General features: G+C 42.2%; 2 protein-coding genes across 2 annotated transcripts; both read left to right on the top strand.

Moving 5' to 3' along the window:
• The first annotated feature begins 64 nt into the window (after window positions 1-64).
• LOC137221806 (transcription initiation factor TFIID subunit 7) lies at window positions 65-2,381 on the top strand. Its single transcript, XM_067732069.1, has one exon. It carries the CDS (start codon window positions 793-795, stop codon window positions 1,840-1,842), a length of 1,050 nt encoding a protein of 349 aa, XP_067588170.1. The 5' UTR covers window positions 65-792; the 3' UTR covers window positions 1,843-2,381.
• Window positions 2,382-7,011: 4,630 nt separating this feature from the next.
• Window positions 7,012-8,513, top strand: LOC137220820 (mitochondrial ornithine transporter 2-like). The gene has a single exon (XM_067730115.1). The coding sequence runs from the start codon at window positions 7,098-7,100 to the stop codon at window positions 8,001-8,003; it is 906 nt and encodes a 301-aa protein (XP_067586216.1). The 5' UTR covers window positions 7,012-7,097; the 3' UTR covers window positions 8,004-8,513.
• Window positions 8,514-14,000: the final 5,487 nt, after the last annotated feature.

The raw sequence follows: 14,000 nt of genomic DNA, 5'->3' as shown, positions 1-14,000 counted from the left end.
TTGCGCCTGCGCGCGCTGGGGCAGCCCGCACTTCCGCCCGAGGCGTGTTGCGACTCACAGCAGCTTCCCGTCCCGTGTGGTGACGTAGCTCTCTTTTCTCGGCTAGGTCGGCCGTTAACGGACGGAGGCCCGCTGAGCTGCGGAGTTGCAGAATCTGGCGTTTGGAGCTGCGGTTTTTGGCGAGATTTCGCGTTGCCCGTCCTCCGCCATTTCACCGATAATCAGCGGATCGCTTTGCCAGGTGCCGGGAAGAACAAAGGAATTCGGAAGGAGACGCTCGGCTCCCGGCCACCTTGCTCTGAGTGGCTTCCTTTTCCGCTCGCGCCTGTCCGGAGAAACTGGACTTATAATCGTCACTGGATTGTAAGTACCCGAGGCGAAGACAGCTCACTACGCCCCGCTTTTTGCGTATCTTTGTTCCGGGAGAGTTTGTGGATTGGGAGTATCTGCTGAGCCTTACTTTCTGTGCCGAAAATCATTCCGTGGGAGCCGCCATTTGCTTTCCCTGCGTTGTCCTGCAGCGGCATCTAGAGGTTGGAACGTGGCATTGCAGCTCATAGATTTAAATGGACCTGAGTAAGGCAATGCGTCAGTAACGACTGGTATTGTTACAGCGTATTTACAAAGATTTGGGGCTTAATTCAGAATAGACGCTTTGTTGCCGTTCTACCTAGAACTCTTTGTAATTAAAGACTTCAATTTATAAAGAAGTGGTCTTTCTGTTGAAATAGCTGAAATTTTTCAGTGCAACAAGTGGTTATTAGAGAAAAAGTGAGTTACAAAGAAATAAAGATGAGTAAGAGCAAAGATGATGCTCCTCACGAACTAGAGAGCCAGTTTATCTTACGCCTACCTCTGGAGTATGCCTCTACCGTGAGGCGGGCGGTACAGTCTGGTCATGTCAACCTGAAGGACAGACTGACAATTGAGTTACACCCTGATGGGCGTCATGGAATTGTCAGAGTGGACCGGGTCCCATTGGCGTCAAAATTGGTAGATCTGCCATGTGTTATGGAAAGTTTGAAAACCATTGATAAAAAAACCTTTTACAAGACAGCTGATGTCTCTCAGATGCTTGTCGCTACAGTTGACGGTGATCTCTATCCTCCTGTTGAGGAACCAGTTGCCACTGCTGATCCCAAAGCAAGCAAGAAAAAGGATAAGGACAAAGAGAAAAAGTTTGTATGGAACCATGGAATTACTCTGCCTCTAAAAAATGTCAGAAAGAGAAGGTTCCGTAAGACAGCAAAGAAGAAGTATATTGAGTCTCCAGATGTGGAAAAAGAAGTAAAGCGGTTGCTGAGCACAGATGCTGAAGCTGTCAGTACCCGTTGGGAAATAATTGCTGAAGATGAAACAAAAGAAGCAGAAAACCAAGGCCTTGATATCTCTTCCCCAGGAATGTCTGGCCACAGGCAGGGCCGTGACTCATTAGAACATGATGAGCTTCGGGAGATATTCAATGACCTTAGCAGCAGCAGTGAAGATGAAGATGAGACACAGCATCAAGATGAAGAAGACATAAACATCATTGACACTGAGGAAGATCTGGAAAGGCAGCTACAGGACAAGCTAAATGAGTCAGATGAACACCACCAAGAAGACGAGGGAACTAATCAGCTGGTTATGGGAATTCAGAAACAGATTGATAACATGAAAGGCAAGCTCCAAGAGACCCAGGACAGGGCAAAGCGACAGGAGGATCTCATCCTGAAAGTGGAAAACCTGGCTCTCAAGAACAGATTTCAGGCTGTGCTGGATGAACTGAAACAAAAGGAAGACCGAGAAAAGGAGCAGCTCAGCTCTTTGCAAGAAGAGCTAGAATCACTCCTAGAGAAGTGAGCAGAGTTTTGATACTTAATTTCATTCCTGACAGTGGTCAGCCTTGAAAGAAAAACTTTGTTTTCATCACCTGGACTAGATAGTAAAACTTTGCAGTAGTTCCCAATTTCCTCCACTGCCTTCTATTGGATTTGTCTTGTAGACAAATATAACTGTGAATTTCTATCTCATTTGTCTTTTGGAACCACTTTGGTGGGTGTTTGTCCTGTAGTAAGTAGGAATGTATAGACAGATAAATGCAGGGAAGTTGTAGGATTAGTGAACAGTTCAGTTTAGTAATTAATCACAGCTTCAAGCTTCACTGCAGGACTTTGCTGCTGTTTCTCCGTTTACCAGAAGCTGCCATTGCTACTCTGTGATGCCATCTGAGATAAATTAGTAGAGTCTAGTTTGGTGGCAGTGAAGTTTGTTTACATATGTTTTCCCATGCTGTAGCTATTGTCCCAGTTATTCAAAGCAGTTTTCCACGTTTTGCATTGCAAATCATTTCATAAAGTTGTTTTCACAATAAATAAAAGCAAGTAATTTTCACCTTATAATGTGTCTTGCTCTTTTAGGGGTAGTGGGTATCAGATCCTCTTCTGAAGTGGTTTCTTAATGGGGTTTAATGGACTAACCAATTGGATTCTGTTTTGTAGGAAAAGAAGCAGTTACGTTAGAATTTAAGAAAAAGAGGAACAGCAGAGGCAAAGAAATGGGGAAATGTCATCTTTGCATTATGTTTCCAATCCACCTGCTCCATTTGGAGGTCAGGAGATAAAGAACATTCCTAAACTATCCTAAATTCTTTTCTTTCAGCCTGATCTCACCACATTCTCTCACTATTCTCAATCCTGAGCTTATTTACATTTTTTTCAAGGAGTTTAATTACTACTCTTTCTCTTTAATAGTCTATTGGGATAAATACTATTACGCATCTATCATACCAAAGTCTAAGTTACCTGTTGCTCATGTCCTCACTAGGCTGTAAATGCACCGAGATTCCGTACTTTGCCTTGTTAGTCACTGTAAACTTACTAAAGAAGAGTAGAGATTAAAATCACAAGTTCAGGAGATGTGGTGCCTGTGTTTGTATCCTATTTCAGTGACCTAGTTGAGATTGATCTTGGGCAAGTAAATTAATCTGTTGGTTTCAGTTTCCTCATCTCTAAAACGGAAGTGATAATACTACCTACCTGGGGGCCCTTGAGTTGTTGGCTATTGAGTTGATACATATAAGGACTTAGAACAATTCCTAGAATAAAAGCAAACTATTTATTGCCTATTTACTAGGGTCTGAACATACAGGGATTAAAAATTTGAATTAAAGCCTGATTGAAATGGTAGAAAAGTGTATAAAGAAACAGCTGCTTTAAATGGGGTTGACTGATTTCAAATTAAAGAATCATTCTAAAAGTTTATAAATTACAGCAGAAACAAAGTTTGCTTCAAATACATCCGCAGCATAAGCAAACTGAGTCAGTTTACTACTGTAGCTTTGGTTTTTATTTGATTCATTTATGGCTTGGTTTTGCATAAATACTAAAACCTCCATAATGAAGAGTAATTACCTGTTATGTAAACTTCAAAAGAGAAAAACTTAACTGAAGAAGATTGGGATCCATTTCCCTTCATGTAAATCCAGAGTTACCAAAAAAGACTCACTTTTCTCACAGCTCCCTTGCCTGATGAGTGTGATGTATAGGTGGGCTACGGTTTTCAATATTTCTGAGTTCCTGAGTGGAAGTTGAATTTTTTAAATTAGTGTTTTAAAATATAAGAAAAAACTCACTGAAAATTTTAAGCAATGCAGAAATTTTACAAATTCTTAATTTTATTCACTCCCCTATTGCCGATCACTTAGGTTGTTCATTTTAAATTTGCTATTACACAGAATGCTGCAATAAGCATGTCAGTGTGGTCTCTGTTTTGCATTATTTCTATAGATTAGGTAAATGGGATCTTTATGTTCACATCTAAATGTCAAAGCCTGACGTTTTGAATTTATAGATCAAATGTTTGAGACAAAAAATTTGGACAAATTGTGACCAATCATGCCTCTGAAGGACTGTCTTCAACTCTGCTTAAACTTTTATTACCTGGTAAGAATTGTGTGAAAACACAGACTAGGAAGACTGCTCACCACACAGCAGATATATTGGCCTTCTTTCTGTATTTCAAACGCCCAGCTCTTTCACACTACAGAGCTCTACTTATATTACACTTATATTTCCCTTTTCCTGGAACAGTCTCCAGATAGTCTCATGGCTAGCTTTTTGTTACTCAGCCCTCAGCTCAAACCTTACTTTCTCTGGTAATCCTATCTGGCTACTCAATCTGATTGCTAGGGTACATGTGATGTGGGTGTGCATCATCACTGAAAATTTGGAAGTTCCTTTGCCATTGTTTTCCATGTATGCGTGGGAGTACATGTGCTCCAAGTCCAGCTGTTTAAATATATTTCATGGAACTTGAGATCTGTGTATTATTGCACAGCTATGTCTGATAATTCAATGAAATTACAGACGATTTCCCTATTAATGCCTTCATGATCCCTGGCACTGATTACTAACTTGGTTTCTCCAAAACATATAGATATATGAATTTAATGCAAAAGCAGTTGATGATTTATTGTAGTATCCAGCATCTCTTGTGTTTGTAAAAACAGTATGTGCTTTTAAAAAATAAACAATGAACCATAGGTAATTAATGGACAGTTTTAAAAAACCAAAACAGTTTTTAAAAACCCTCAAATGTGAGGGACTTCCCTGGTGGTGCAGTGGTTAATCCACCTACCAATGCAGGGGACACAGGTTTGAGCCCTGGGCTGGGAAGATACCACATGTTGTGGCGCAACTAAGCCCATGTGCCACAACTACTGAGCCTGTTCTCTAGAGCCCGTGAGCCACAACTACTGAGCCTGCATGCCACAACTACTGAAGCCCATGCATCTAGAGCCCATGCTCTGCAACAACAGAAGCCAGCGCAATGAGAAGCTTGTGCACCGCAACAAAGAGTAGCCCCCGCTCGCGGCAACTAGAGAAAGCCTGAGCACAGCAACAAAGACCCAATGCAACCAAAATAAATAAATATATAAATAAAATTAATTTTTAAAAAACCATCAAATGTGATACGAAATTTTAAAAATTAAAAAAATTTTTTTTCTAGTTTAAAATGGCACATTGTTCTCATGAATCTCTTTTCTCTGTCAAACAGCCTGCTAATACAGTCACCCCCAAGGGCAAGGAAAATAGGAGATGAGACAACAGTGGATGAGAGATATCAATGTTTTCAGAAGGCCAAAGCAGATGAAGAAACGATAAATTCATAGATCACAGAAAGTTACATGCTAAATGTCTGCAAGGAGGTATACCAAGGAGAAAGAAACCCACCCACTTGATACAGACACTGAGGCTCAGTTTTTGCAGGCAGTTTCCAAGGAAGAGGGAAGGTGTGAGGCTAGAAACAGGATTCATTAATAGCTGTGTTCAGGGACTTCCCTGACAGTCCAGTGGTTAGGACTCTGGGCTTCCACCGCAGGGGGCACAGATTCCATCCCTGGTCTGGGAACTAAGATCCTGCATGCCATGTGGCACAGACAAAAAAAAATAAGATAAAATCTGTGCTCAGAGCTGTTGGATGTCCAGGAGCCCTATCTCACTCAAGCCAGATGACTTTTCCTTCCCCATGCCACAGACAGAAAGTTTATTTTCTGGGTAAATTGAACCAAAGAAGGCACAGATGGAGGCTGGGGGTCCATAGCATTGAACAAGGGAATTGTGTGAAAGTCTGTTTTCTGACTGCAGGATGTCAACCCTCTTCTCCCACTTGGTGTCATTAAATCAGTACCCAAGGTAAACACCACTCGCACCCCCCCTCCCCCGCAAACACACACAGACACACACACACAGTCAAGACTGGAAGATTATTCTCTGAAGAAACCATATGGTACCAGAGAAAAGAAATCCAGATACATTTGGGCACTCTCCAAAGAAAAGGCCAAGTCACTACTTACTACAATGAAGTCTACCTGTTGACAAACAGTATCCACGCACAATCTGCTTTTAGGTGCCTCACTTTTAAATATTAACTGATACCCAAAGAATCAGACAAGGAAAGCTTTCTAAATGAAAGAATCCTTTTAGCATACTTTCTGCCCCCTCCACCATTTTGTTTTTATCCCCAAAGTAAAATACCGCCTAGGGCTTAAAATGTAAACTTTAAGAGAATTCGTTCCAACGCTGGGATTATAAGCATATGGGAGGAAAAATGTGTCCTGACAGCGGTACCCTCACTGATGCCCCAAACTGCATCTTGCCTACTAGGCCTGTAGTCAGTTATATCCAGAACTGCTGCTGCATAAAGCTGCATGGCTCCTCAGCAAGAACCCCGAGACTTAGCACGCACAGAGCGCTGGAGCCACACAGGTCTTTTATATCAAGTTTTTCAGCTGTATATAAATGTTTTCCAATGCGATTGTACACGGCCTTGACTTAACCTCTAGAAATAACGAGGGTGTGCGTCCCACCAGCTCACAGGGCTTCAGGCCAGGATCCTCGGCGATGTTACCACGAAAGAGGGGATCTGCCCGCCTCAGGCCTCCCCCGGCGTAGCCCCCGGCGGGCAAAGAGCTACACCTGGAGAGGCGCGGCGGCCGGCACCTTTGTGGAGCCGCCATTCCTCTCCGGAGACGATTAAGGGTTTTCTGATCCGAAGGAGCCACCGATTGTCAGGTAAACCCCGCAAAGTGTTTGTTCGTTTTCCCTATTTTAAACCTTTGTCTCTGTAGATTGACTCTTTGACCCCAGGCGCGATCAAGCACCTCCCATTTTGTTTTGCCGGGAGGTGGGGGTCTCTGGCCGAACAGGAAGGCAAGTCTTCCTCCGCCGCAGCAGCGCCTAGAGTTTCTGGCCGTAATCGCAGGAATTTATCGGACAGCTTTCTACTGCTGTATTGAGATTCATTAGAAGTGTTTCTCTAGTCTGCCCCGGGGCCCGCGGGCGCTGGGACTAACGGGCGGCGCGGAGCGAGCGGGAGGGCGGCTGACGGGTTTAGGGCCCAGACGCGGCGGCCGCAGGGCGTCAGGAGAGGCGCGCGCGGGCCCGCGGGCCGGGGGTTATTTCAGTGCGTGGGGAGAGCGGCCCGCGGCCTAGTCTGGGGTTAAGCGGCTTCTCCCGCGCCGGAGAGAGAGCCAAGAGCAGGCGGCTGGACACGGGACGGCCTCCTAAGCTCCAGAGAGTTCCCTTTCTCGGAGACCAGCAGAAGAGTGGGCGAACATGAAATCCAGTCCTGCCATCCAAGCCGCCATCGACCTCACCGCCGGGGCCCTTGGGGGCACAGCATGCGTCCTGACCGGGCAGCCCTTCGACACACTGAAAGTGAAGATGCAGACGTTCCCTGGCCTGTACAAGGGCCTCGTCGACTGTGGCCTGAAGACGTACTCCCAGGTGGGTTTGCGGGGCTTCTACAAAGGGACCGGCCCCGCGCTGATGGCCTACGTCGCCGAGAACTCAGTCCTCTTCTTGTGCTACGGCTTCTGCCAACAGTTCGTGAGGAAAGTGGTTGGATTGGACAAGCAGACGAAGCTGAATGATCTGCAGACTGCGGCCGCTGGTTCCATCGCCTCTGCGTTTGGCGCGCTGGCCCTGTGCCCCACTGAGCTGGTGAAGTGCCGGCTGCAGACCATGCACGAACTGGAGATGTCAGGGAGGATAGCAAAAAGCCATAATACAGTTTGGTCCGTCGTGAAGAGTATCCTTAGAAAGGATGGCCCCTTGGGCTTCTACCACGGACTCACGAGCACTCTGTTTCAAGTAGTACCAGGCTACTTCTTCTTCTTCGGTGGCTATGAACTGAGCCGATCGTTTTTTGCCTCGGATGGATCAAAAGATGAACTAGGCCCTGTCCCCTTGATGTTAAGCGGTGGAATTGCTGGAATTTGCCTTTGGCTTGTCATATACCCAGTGGATTGTATCAAATCCAGAATTCAGGTTCTTTCCATGCTTGGAAAACAGGCAGGACTTATCAGAACTCTTTTAAGTGTTGTGAAAAAGGAAGGAGTAGCAGCTTTATATTCTGGTCTGAAAGCTACTTTGATTCGAGCGTTCCCTGCCAATGCGGCACTATTTTTGGCTTATGAATACAGCAGGAAGATGATGATGAGCCAGTTTGAAGCATACTGAAGTGTCTTGGTGAATCTGGATCCAAGTACACGCCTTTGAGGACTATAATTTAACTCAGAGTTTCATGGAGCACTGGACCAGTGTGGTATTATTTTTGACTTCATGGGAACTTTGCTTTTGTCTTCCCTGCTTATATGCTAAATCTTAACCTTTATGGAAGAACCTCTATTTTATATCATATAATTTCTGCCCATAATTGTATTGAAATAGAAAAGTTGCTGCGCTTGTGTTTGGTGAGGTAATACAGGGCGAGTGGGTGGCCGTATGTACCTAATCTGAAAAGCTAAACATAGTTGTATCACCGGGCTTTTGCATAAATCTACACATGTACATGCAGTTTGTTTGCTTATATGTTGTGAGTGAAACACAGTTTGGTTTCCATGTTTAATCTCATGTCACTAGAAAAACCGAGTTAAACATGTTTCAAGATGGTTATAAATGATTACTTAACCCACTCAAGATGTAGGGTCTCTTTAAAAGTCTGCTTAACATGTGCACTATATTAGCCAATTAAAGTTTTTAAAAAGTTTTTGGTGCTTGAAAACGAAAATATCCATCTACATTTTTTCATTTACAATGATTTATTTTATTTTTTATTGAGGTAATCTTGATTTATGGCATTATATTTCTACATCTGTATACCCTACAATGTGCTCACCACCAAAAATTTAGTTTTCATCTATCACCATACAGTTGATCCACTTTATCCACTTTGTCTCCCTCGTTTACCTACCCACTCTGATAACCACTACTCTGTTGTCTGTAATGACATGTTTGTTTTATTTGGTTTTGGTTTGTTCATTTATTAGGGGTTTTGTTTGTTTATTATAGTTTTTCATATTCCAGATATGAGTGAAATCCTATAGTATTTATCTTTCTCTGTCTGACTTACTTCACTTAGCATAATACCCTCAAGGTCCCTCCATGTTGTCGCAAATGGCAAGATTTCATATTTTTTCTCATCTAGATTTTTTGTTTAATATTTATTCATTTATTTGGCTGCACCGGGTCTTAGTTGCGGCATGCAGGATCTTTAGTTGCAGCATGCAGAATGTTTTTTTAGTCGTGGCATGCGGGATCTAGTTCCCTGCCCAGGGATCCAACCTGGGCTGCCTGCACTGGGAGCGTGGAGCCTTAGTCACTGGACCACCGGGGTGGTCTCTGTCATCTTAGATTTTTAAGAGGAGAATATACCTGCATAGTGATGTGTCTTCCACAGCCTCGAGTTAAAGTTTCAGAGTAGGCATCCTGGATTTTCCCGAGATGTTCTACGCTTAAAATAGTGCTATTCATCTTCAAAGTGGGATCATATTCCACACTCTTAGTTAGGTGTGGCCTAGAGCATTAGGCCTCTGGGAAGTAGCCTGGCCTTTGTCTGTACCAAATTTCCTTCCTCTCTTCTCCCAAAGAGCTTCCCCTCTGCTCTACTTTAGACTGAGGAAGGGGTGAGGGATGGGGCTGTGCTTCTGTGCTTGGATGAAGACCCATGTAGTTGACAACAGTTCTTGGCTTCCAGTCTCGGGTCCTGGCCTGGGTAGGATTCCAGGATGTACTATTGGCCCATTTAGGGGTTGTTGATTCCTTTTGGATCGTTCACTGTCCTCTCTGCCTCCACCAGTCAGAAACCCTTCCAGGGAACAGAGAGTGCCAAAGCCATGAGAACTTTTTGTTCCCTGATGGTGATCAGGTGACGTTACCAGTGGACGAAGTCCTCTCCTCTCAAATAGAACTAGACAGAACTTAGTGCTTGCAGTCCACAGTGATTAATGTTAGGGCTGACCCATCCTGAAGTTTACCTGAGGGCTGATAACTCCTTGTCATTTTTTTACAGTGTTGGAAACTTCTAAATTTCGTACTGGCCATCTGTGAGTTTTATTGATGACTGTATATATGATGTGATTTTACAAAGCAATGAAACATAAGAAAAGCAACTTTATTAAACTGTACCATATGTATGTATATAGGCACTGACAAAAACCAAAAACAGAAAAACATAGTTCGTCTGATCCCCACACTCTTGTGCATGTGTTCTTTGGCCCTATAATGTAAGAGGGTCATTCTTACTAAAGTAAGCCTCATCATTCCATGATGATCCAAGACCAGCAGAGTCTCTCTCAATAAGAAGTGTTCTTAAGCAGCCTGTAAAGCTGAAAACAGGCAGGCTCCCAGTGTCAATGATCGCACGTGGCATGTGTGTCAATCACTGCTGGTGGAATGTACACCTGGTATGGAATCCCCAGTTTCCTTCAGCTTTCTTCTATCTGTGAAACCTCTGAGGTAAGTCTAGCCATATTGCCAGAGGCAAGAGGGTCAGGGTGATGGATGTTGACAAATGGGGGCTGGGGCAGACATTTGGGGAGGGGATGCTCAGTGTCATGCCTGGTGTGCTCCAGAGCGGTGGCTGGTCTTCCATTTGCTTTTTCTTTAAAAGAAAACCATTTTTCTACTTTACTTCTAAGTTATTTATACATTTAAGTTATATATTACGTACGTAAGTGGTCAGTAGCTACTTAATGGGGCTTCATTCAAGCAGGTCTGGATTAAAGCAGAAAAGAGAACAGGAATGGCTTCTGCAGGAAGTGGACCTTTCAAAGTCCGAAGGCCCCCTGCTCAGTACCCATGAGCTTGTCTCAATTAGCCCTATAGTCAACGGACCTTTTCACATGTTGTCCATTAAAGGTTTACCTAAATATCTTCAATAGAAATCATTTGAGGCAAGCAAGAGTGGGAGTAAGGAATTGAAACCTAAGTCAGAAGAATTGTTTTCCACCCTTTTTGCTTAATTCATGGTTCAATATTTAGATACAATGTGTACCACTTCAGATCTGTACTCAGACAAAAATATAGTAACTTGAAATATTGTGTTTAAAGAAATTTGAGTGTTCTATCATTAAATTATTTACCTAAATAAAAATATTTTTGAATTCACACCATTTACAGTATACTGTATTGAGCTCTGGGTATTCAGATATTAATGGTCTGGTTTCTGTTCTCAGGGATCTGATGGTCTAGATGTTTGTTTTCAGTCAGAAGAGCAATATTCTAGAATATAATTTAGAACAAAAAAATACAATCCAAATTGTGTGTGTGTGTGTGTGTGTATGTAAAATCAATGATGTGTGTGTGTAAAATCTTTTCCTTAACTGTGTTTTTGTTTTTATATTGTGGTTTCTTTAGTCTTTAAATTAGTTTCATGGTATTTCTTTCTTTTTTCTTCCCCAGGTTTATTGAGATATAATTGACAAATAACATTGTGCATGTTTAGGGTGTACAGTGTTATGATTTTTATATGTGTTTATTATGAAATGATTATTACAATAAGGTTAGGTAATGTCCATCACCTCACAGGTTACTATTTATTTATTTATTTATTTTGAGGTGAGATGGTATTTATTTCTAAGATTTAAGTTGGTCAAATCCATATTTCTGATGCCTAGCCTTATTTTAAACTTTATTTCCACATAGTATAATTTATCCCTCAACTTTTAAAAAATTATTTTTATTGAAGTATAGTTAATTTACAATGTTGTTAGTTTCCAGTGTACAGCAAAGTGATTCAGTTATACGTGTGTGTGTATGTGTGTGTCTGTGTATATATATATATACTTTTTCAGGTTCTTTTCCATTATAGGTTATTACAAGATATTGAGTATAGTTCCCTGTGCTAAAGAGTAGGTCCTTGTTGTTTACCAATTTTATATATAGTAGTGTGTATATGTTAATCCCAAACTCCTAATTTATCCCTCCCTCCCCCACTCCCCTTTGGTAGCCATAAGTCTTTGACTCTATTTCTGTTTTGTAAATAAGTTCATTTGTATCATCTTTTTAGATTCCACAAATAAGTGATATCATATATTTGTCTTTTTCTGTCTGACTTACTTCACTTAATATGGTAAACTCAGTCCATCCATGTTGCTGCAAAAGGCATTATTTCATTCTTTTTATGGCTGCATAATATTCCATTGTGTGTGTGTGTGTGTGTGTGTGTGTGTATGTGTGTGTGTGTATATATATATATATATATATACATACATACCACATCTTCTTTATCCATTCGTCTGCTGATGGGCATTTAGGTTGCTTCCATGTCTTGGCTATCATAAATAGTGCTACTGTGAACTTGCATGTATCTTTTAAAATTAGAGTTTTCTCTGCTATCCCTCAATTTTTTTTTTTTTTTTTTGGCCATGGTGCAAAACTTGCAGGATCTTAGTTCCCGACCAGGGATTGAACCCAGGCCATGGCAGTGAAAGCACCGAGTCCTACCACTGGACTGCCAGGGAACTCCCTGGTATCCCTCAACTTTGAAAAATCTTATTATACCCTTTGGTCTACTGTCAGGACCAGATGGTATATATCTTGCAATGCTATAGTGATACTGTAGCTAGAAATTCATTCTCTGTTCCAGCTTTCATGGGATACTAATACCAAGCTACAGCAGTTAAGTATATGTAATATCTCAGAAGGACCATATCTGGCAGTGGAGTATCAAACTTGATCATTTTCTTGAATTAAACAAGAGAATGTCCCCAAGGTGTTGAACTTGGAAGGAAAGTAGGTTCTCTTCTTCTGGCCCATATCTCTAAGAAGGGGTGATATTATTATCAGGAAGTTGTTGTGTGCATAAAACAGTCACAGGAGATTTTTTGCTCAAGCCAGAAAGTACCTTCTGTTTGGAGCCTACGTTTCCAACGTAAGCACCCTTTGAAATTTGAAATTCCTGTTTCAAAGTCTGTGACTCTCTGGTCTCTCTGATCTCTCCAAATTCATGCGGAATGGCCCAGGAATCTTCTCTGAGAGCCTTTTTAGAAAGTAAATTATTTCAGTGTTGGAACTATCATCTAAGTCTGTGGTCTGCCCTTTGAGCTCCATGGTCCACCGTGTTTTCAGTGCCCTCCAAATGCCAGCACTTTTAAATACAGGCTCCTTGTGAATGGTGTAAATGATGTTTAAAAGGCGGACTAGGATCATCCTGTGTCCCTATCTCTTCAAGGTTGGTGGAGTATCATCTGTTCTGATGCTCTGTTCATTGCCACAGATATAATGGCTTTTTCAAAACCACTTCAGAAAATTTGGTATTACTGGCTTTAGTCTGCACCTTGAGACAAAAAATTTCACAGCTGGGTAAGTAGTTTTGTAGAAAATTGATGTCTGTTAACAATTCTGCACATTCTGTGGGGGGAAAATTGTACTCAGAAAGAGTATTATTTCTGTTACAGGGAAGCCAGATAATTGTCTATATAGTGAGAATTTCTACTCCAGCCTAACGTAGTTTCACTGGGTCCTCCTCAATAACCAGCAGACTTTAATCGGGGCATCCTCCCACTTAATTTCTTTGCACATTGACTTACAAATGGTTCTTTTGTCCATTCGGAGCAAAGACTCCTTTCTGCCTTTCGATGAATGGCAGACCCGTCAACCCGTGCTCTGAGTTCCCGAGCTAGGTTCTTGGAGGTTTTGTCCACAAAAAGCCTTCTCTGTCTCCTTAGCACCAGACATGGGAATCTACTTGGACTCAGGTGCCCACTTGGTCATGAAGAGGCCGTGCAGCAGGATAAGTCTTGGGTTCTGAGTCCGGAGGCCGGCCGCAGAGCCATTACTCTCTTTTGTAATGCATTAAGGATTTTAGCACACACTGCTTTTTATTTTTAATTCTCTGCTTCTATTTTTATGCTTGCCTCTCCACTTCTCTTTGCCGTCTGGAGTCAAAGCTGAACCACGTCGATAAGAGCCTTGCACTATATCCAAGAGTTTTTCCTCCAGATTGATTCTGGTCTGTTAGTGCGAAGAACTAGGCAGGAAGTCTCCTGGGTTTCAGGACTTTCACTCCTTGAAAGAAGGTCTAAAGGCTTTGTTGAACTTAAACATTTTTGGCAAGAATACTTCATTGGTGATTCTGTGTGCTTTATATTCTCTCACATGTGCTGTTTTGTTTTATTTTTATACGGTTGGACCTCAAGTTCACAGAATTGGATTATGATAAACTGTCATCATTAG

This window comes from Pseudorca crassidens, chromosome 3 (genome assembly GCF_039906515.1).
Source record: "Pseudorca crassidens isolate mPseCra1 chromosome 3, mPseCra1.hap1, whole genome shotgun sequence".
NCBI lineage: Eukaryota > Metazoa > Chordata > Mammalia > Artiodactyla > Delphinidae > Pseudorca > Pseudorca crassidens.
Note: the sequence above shows the minus strand (reverse complement) of the source record. Positions and strands in the feature narration are given on the sequence as shown.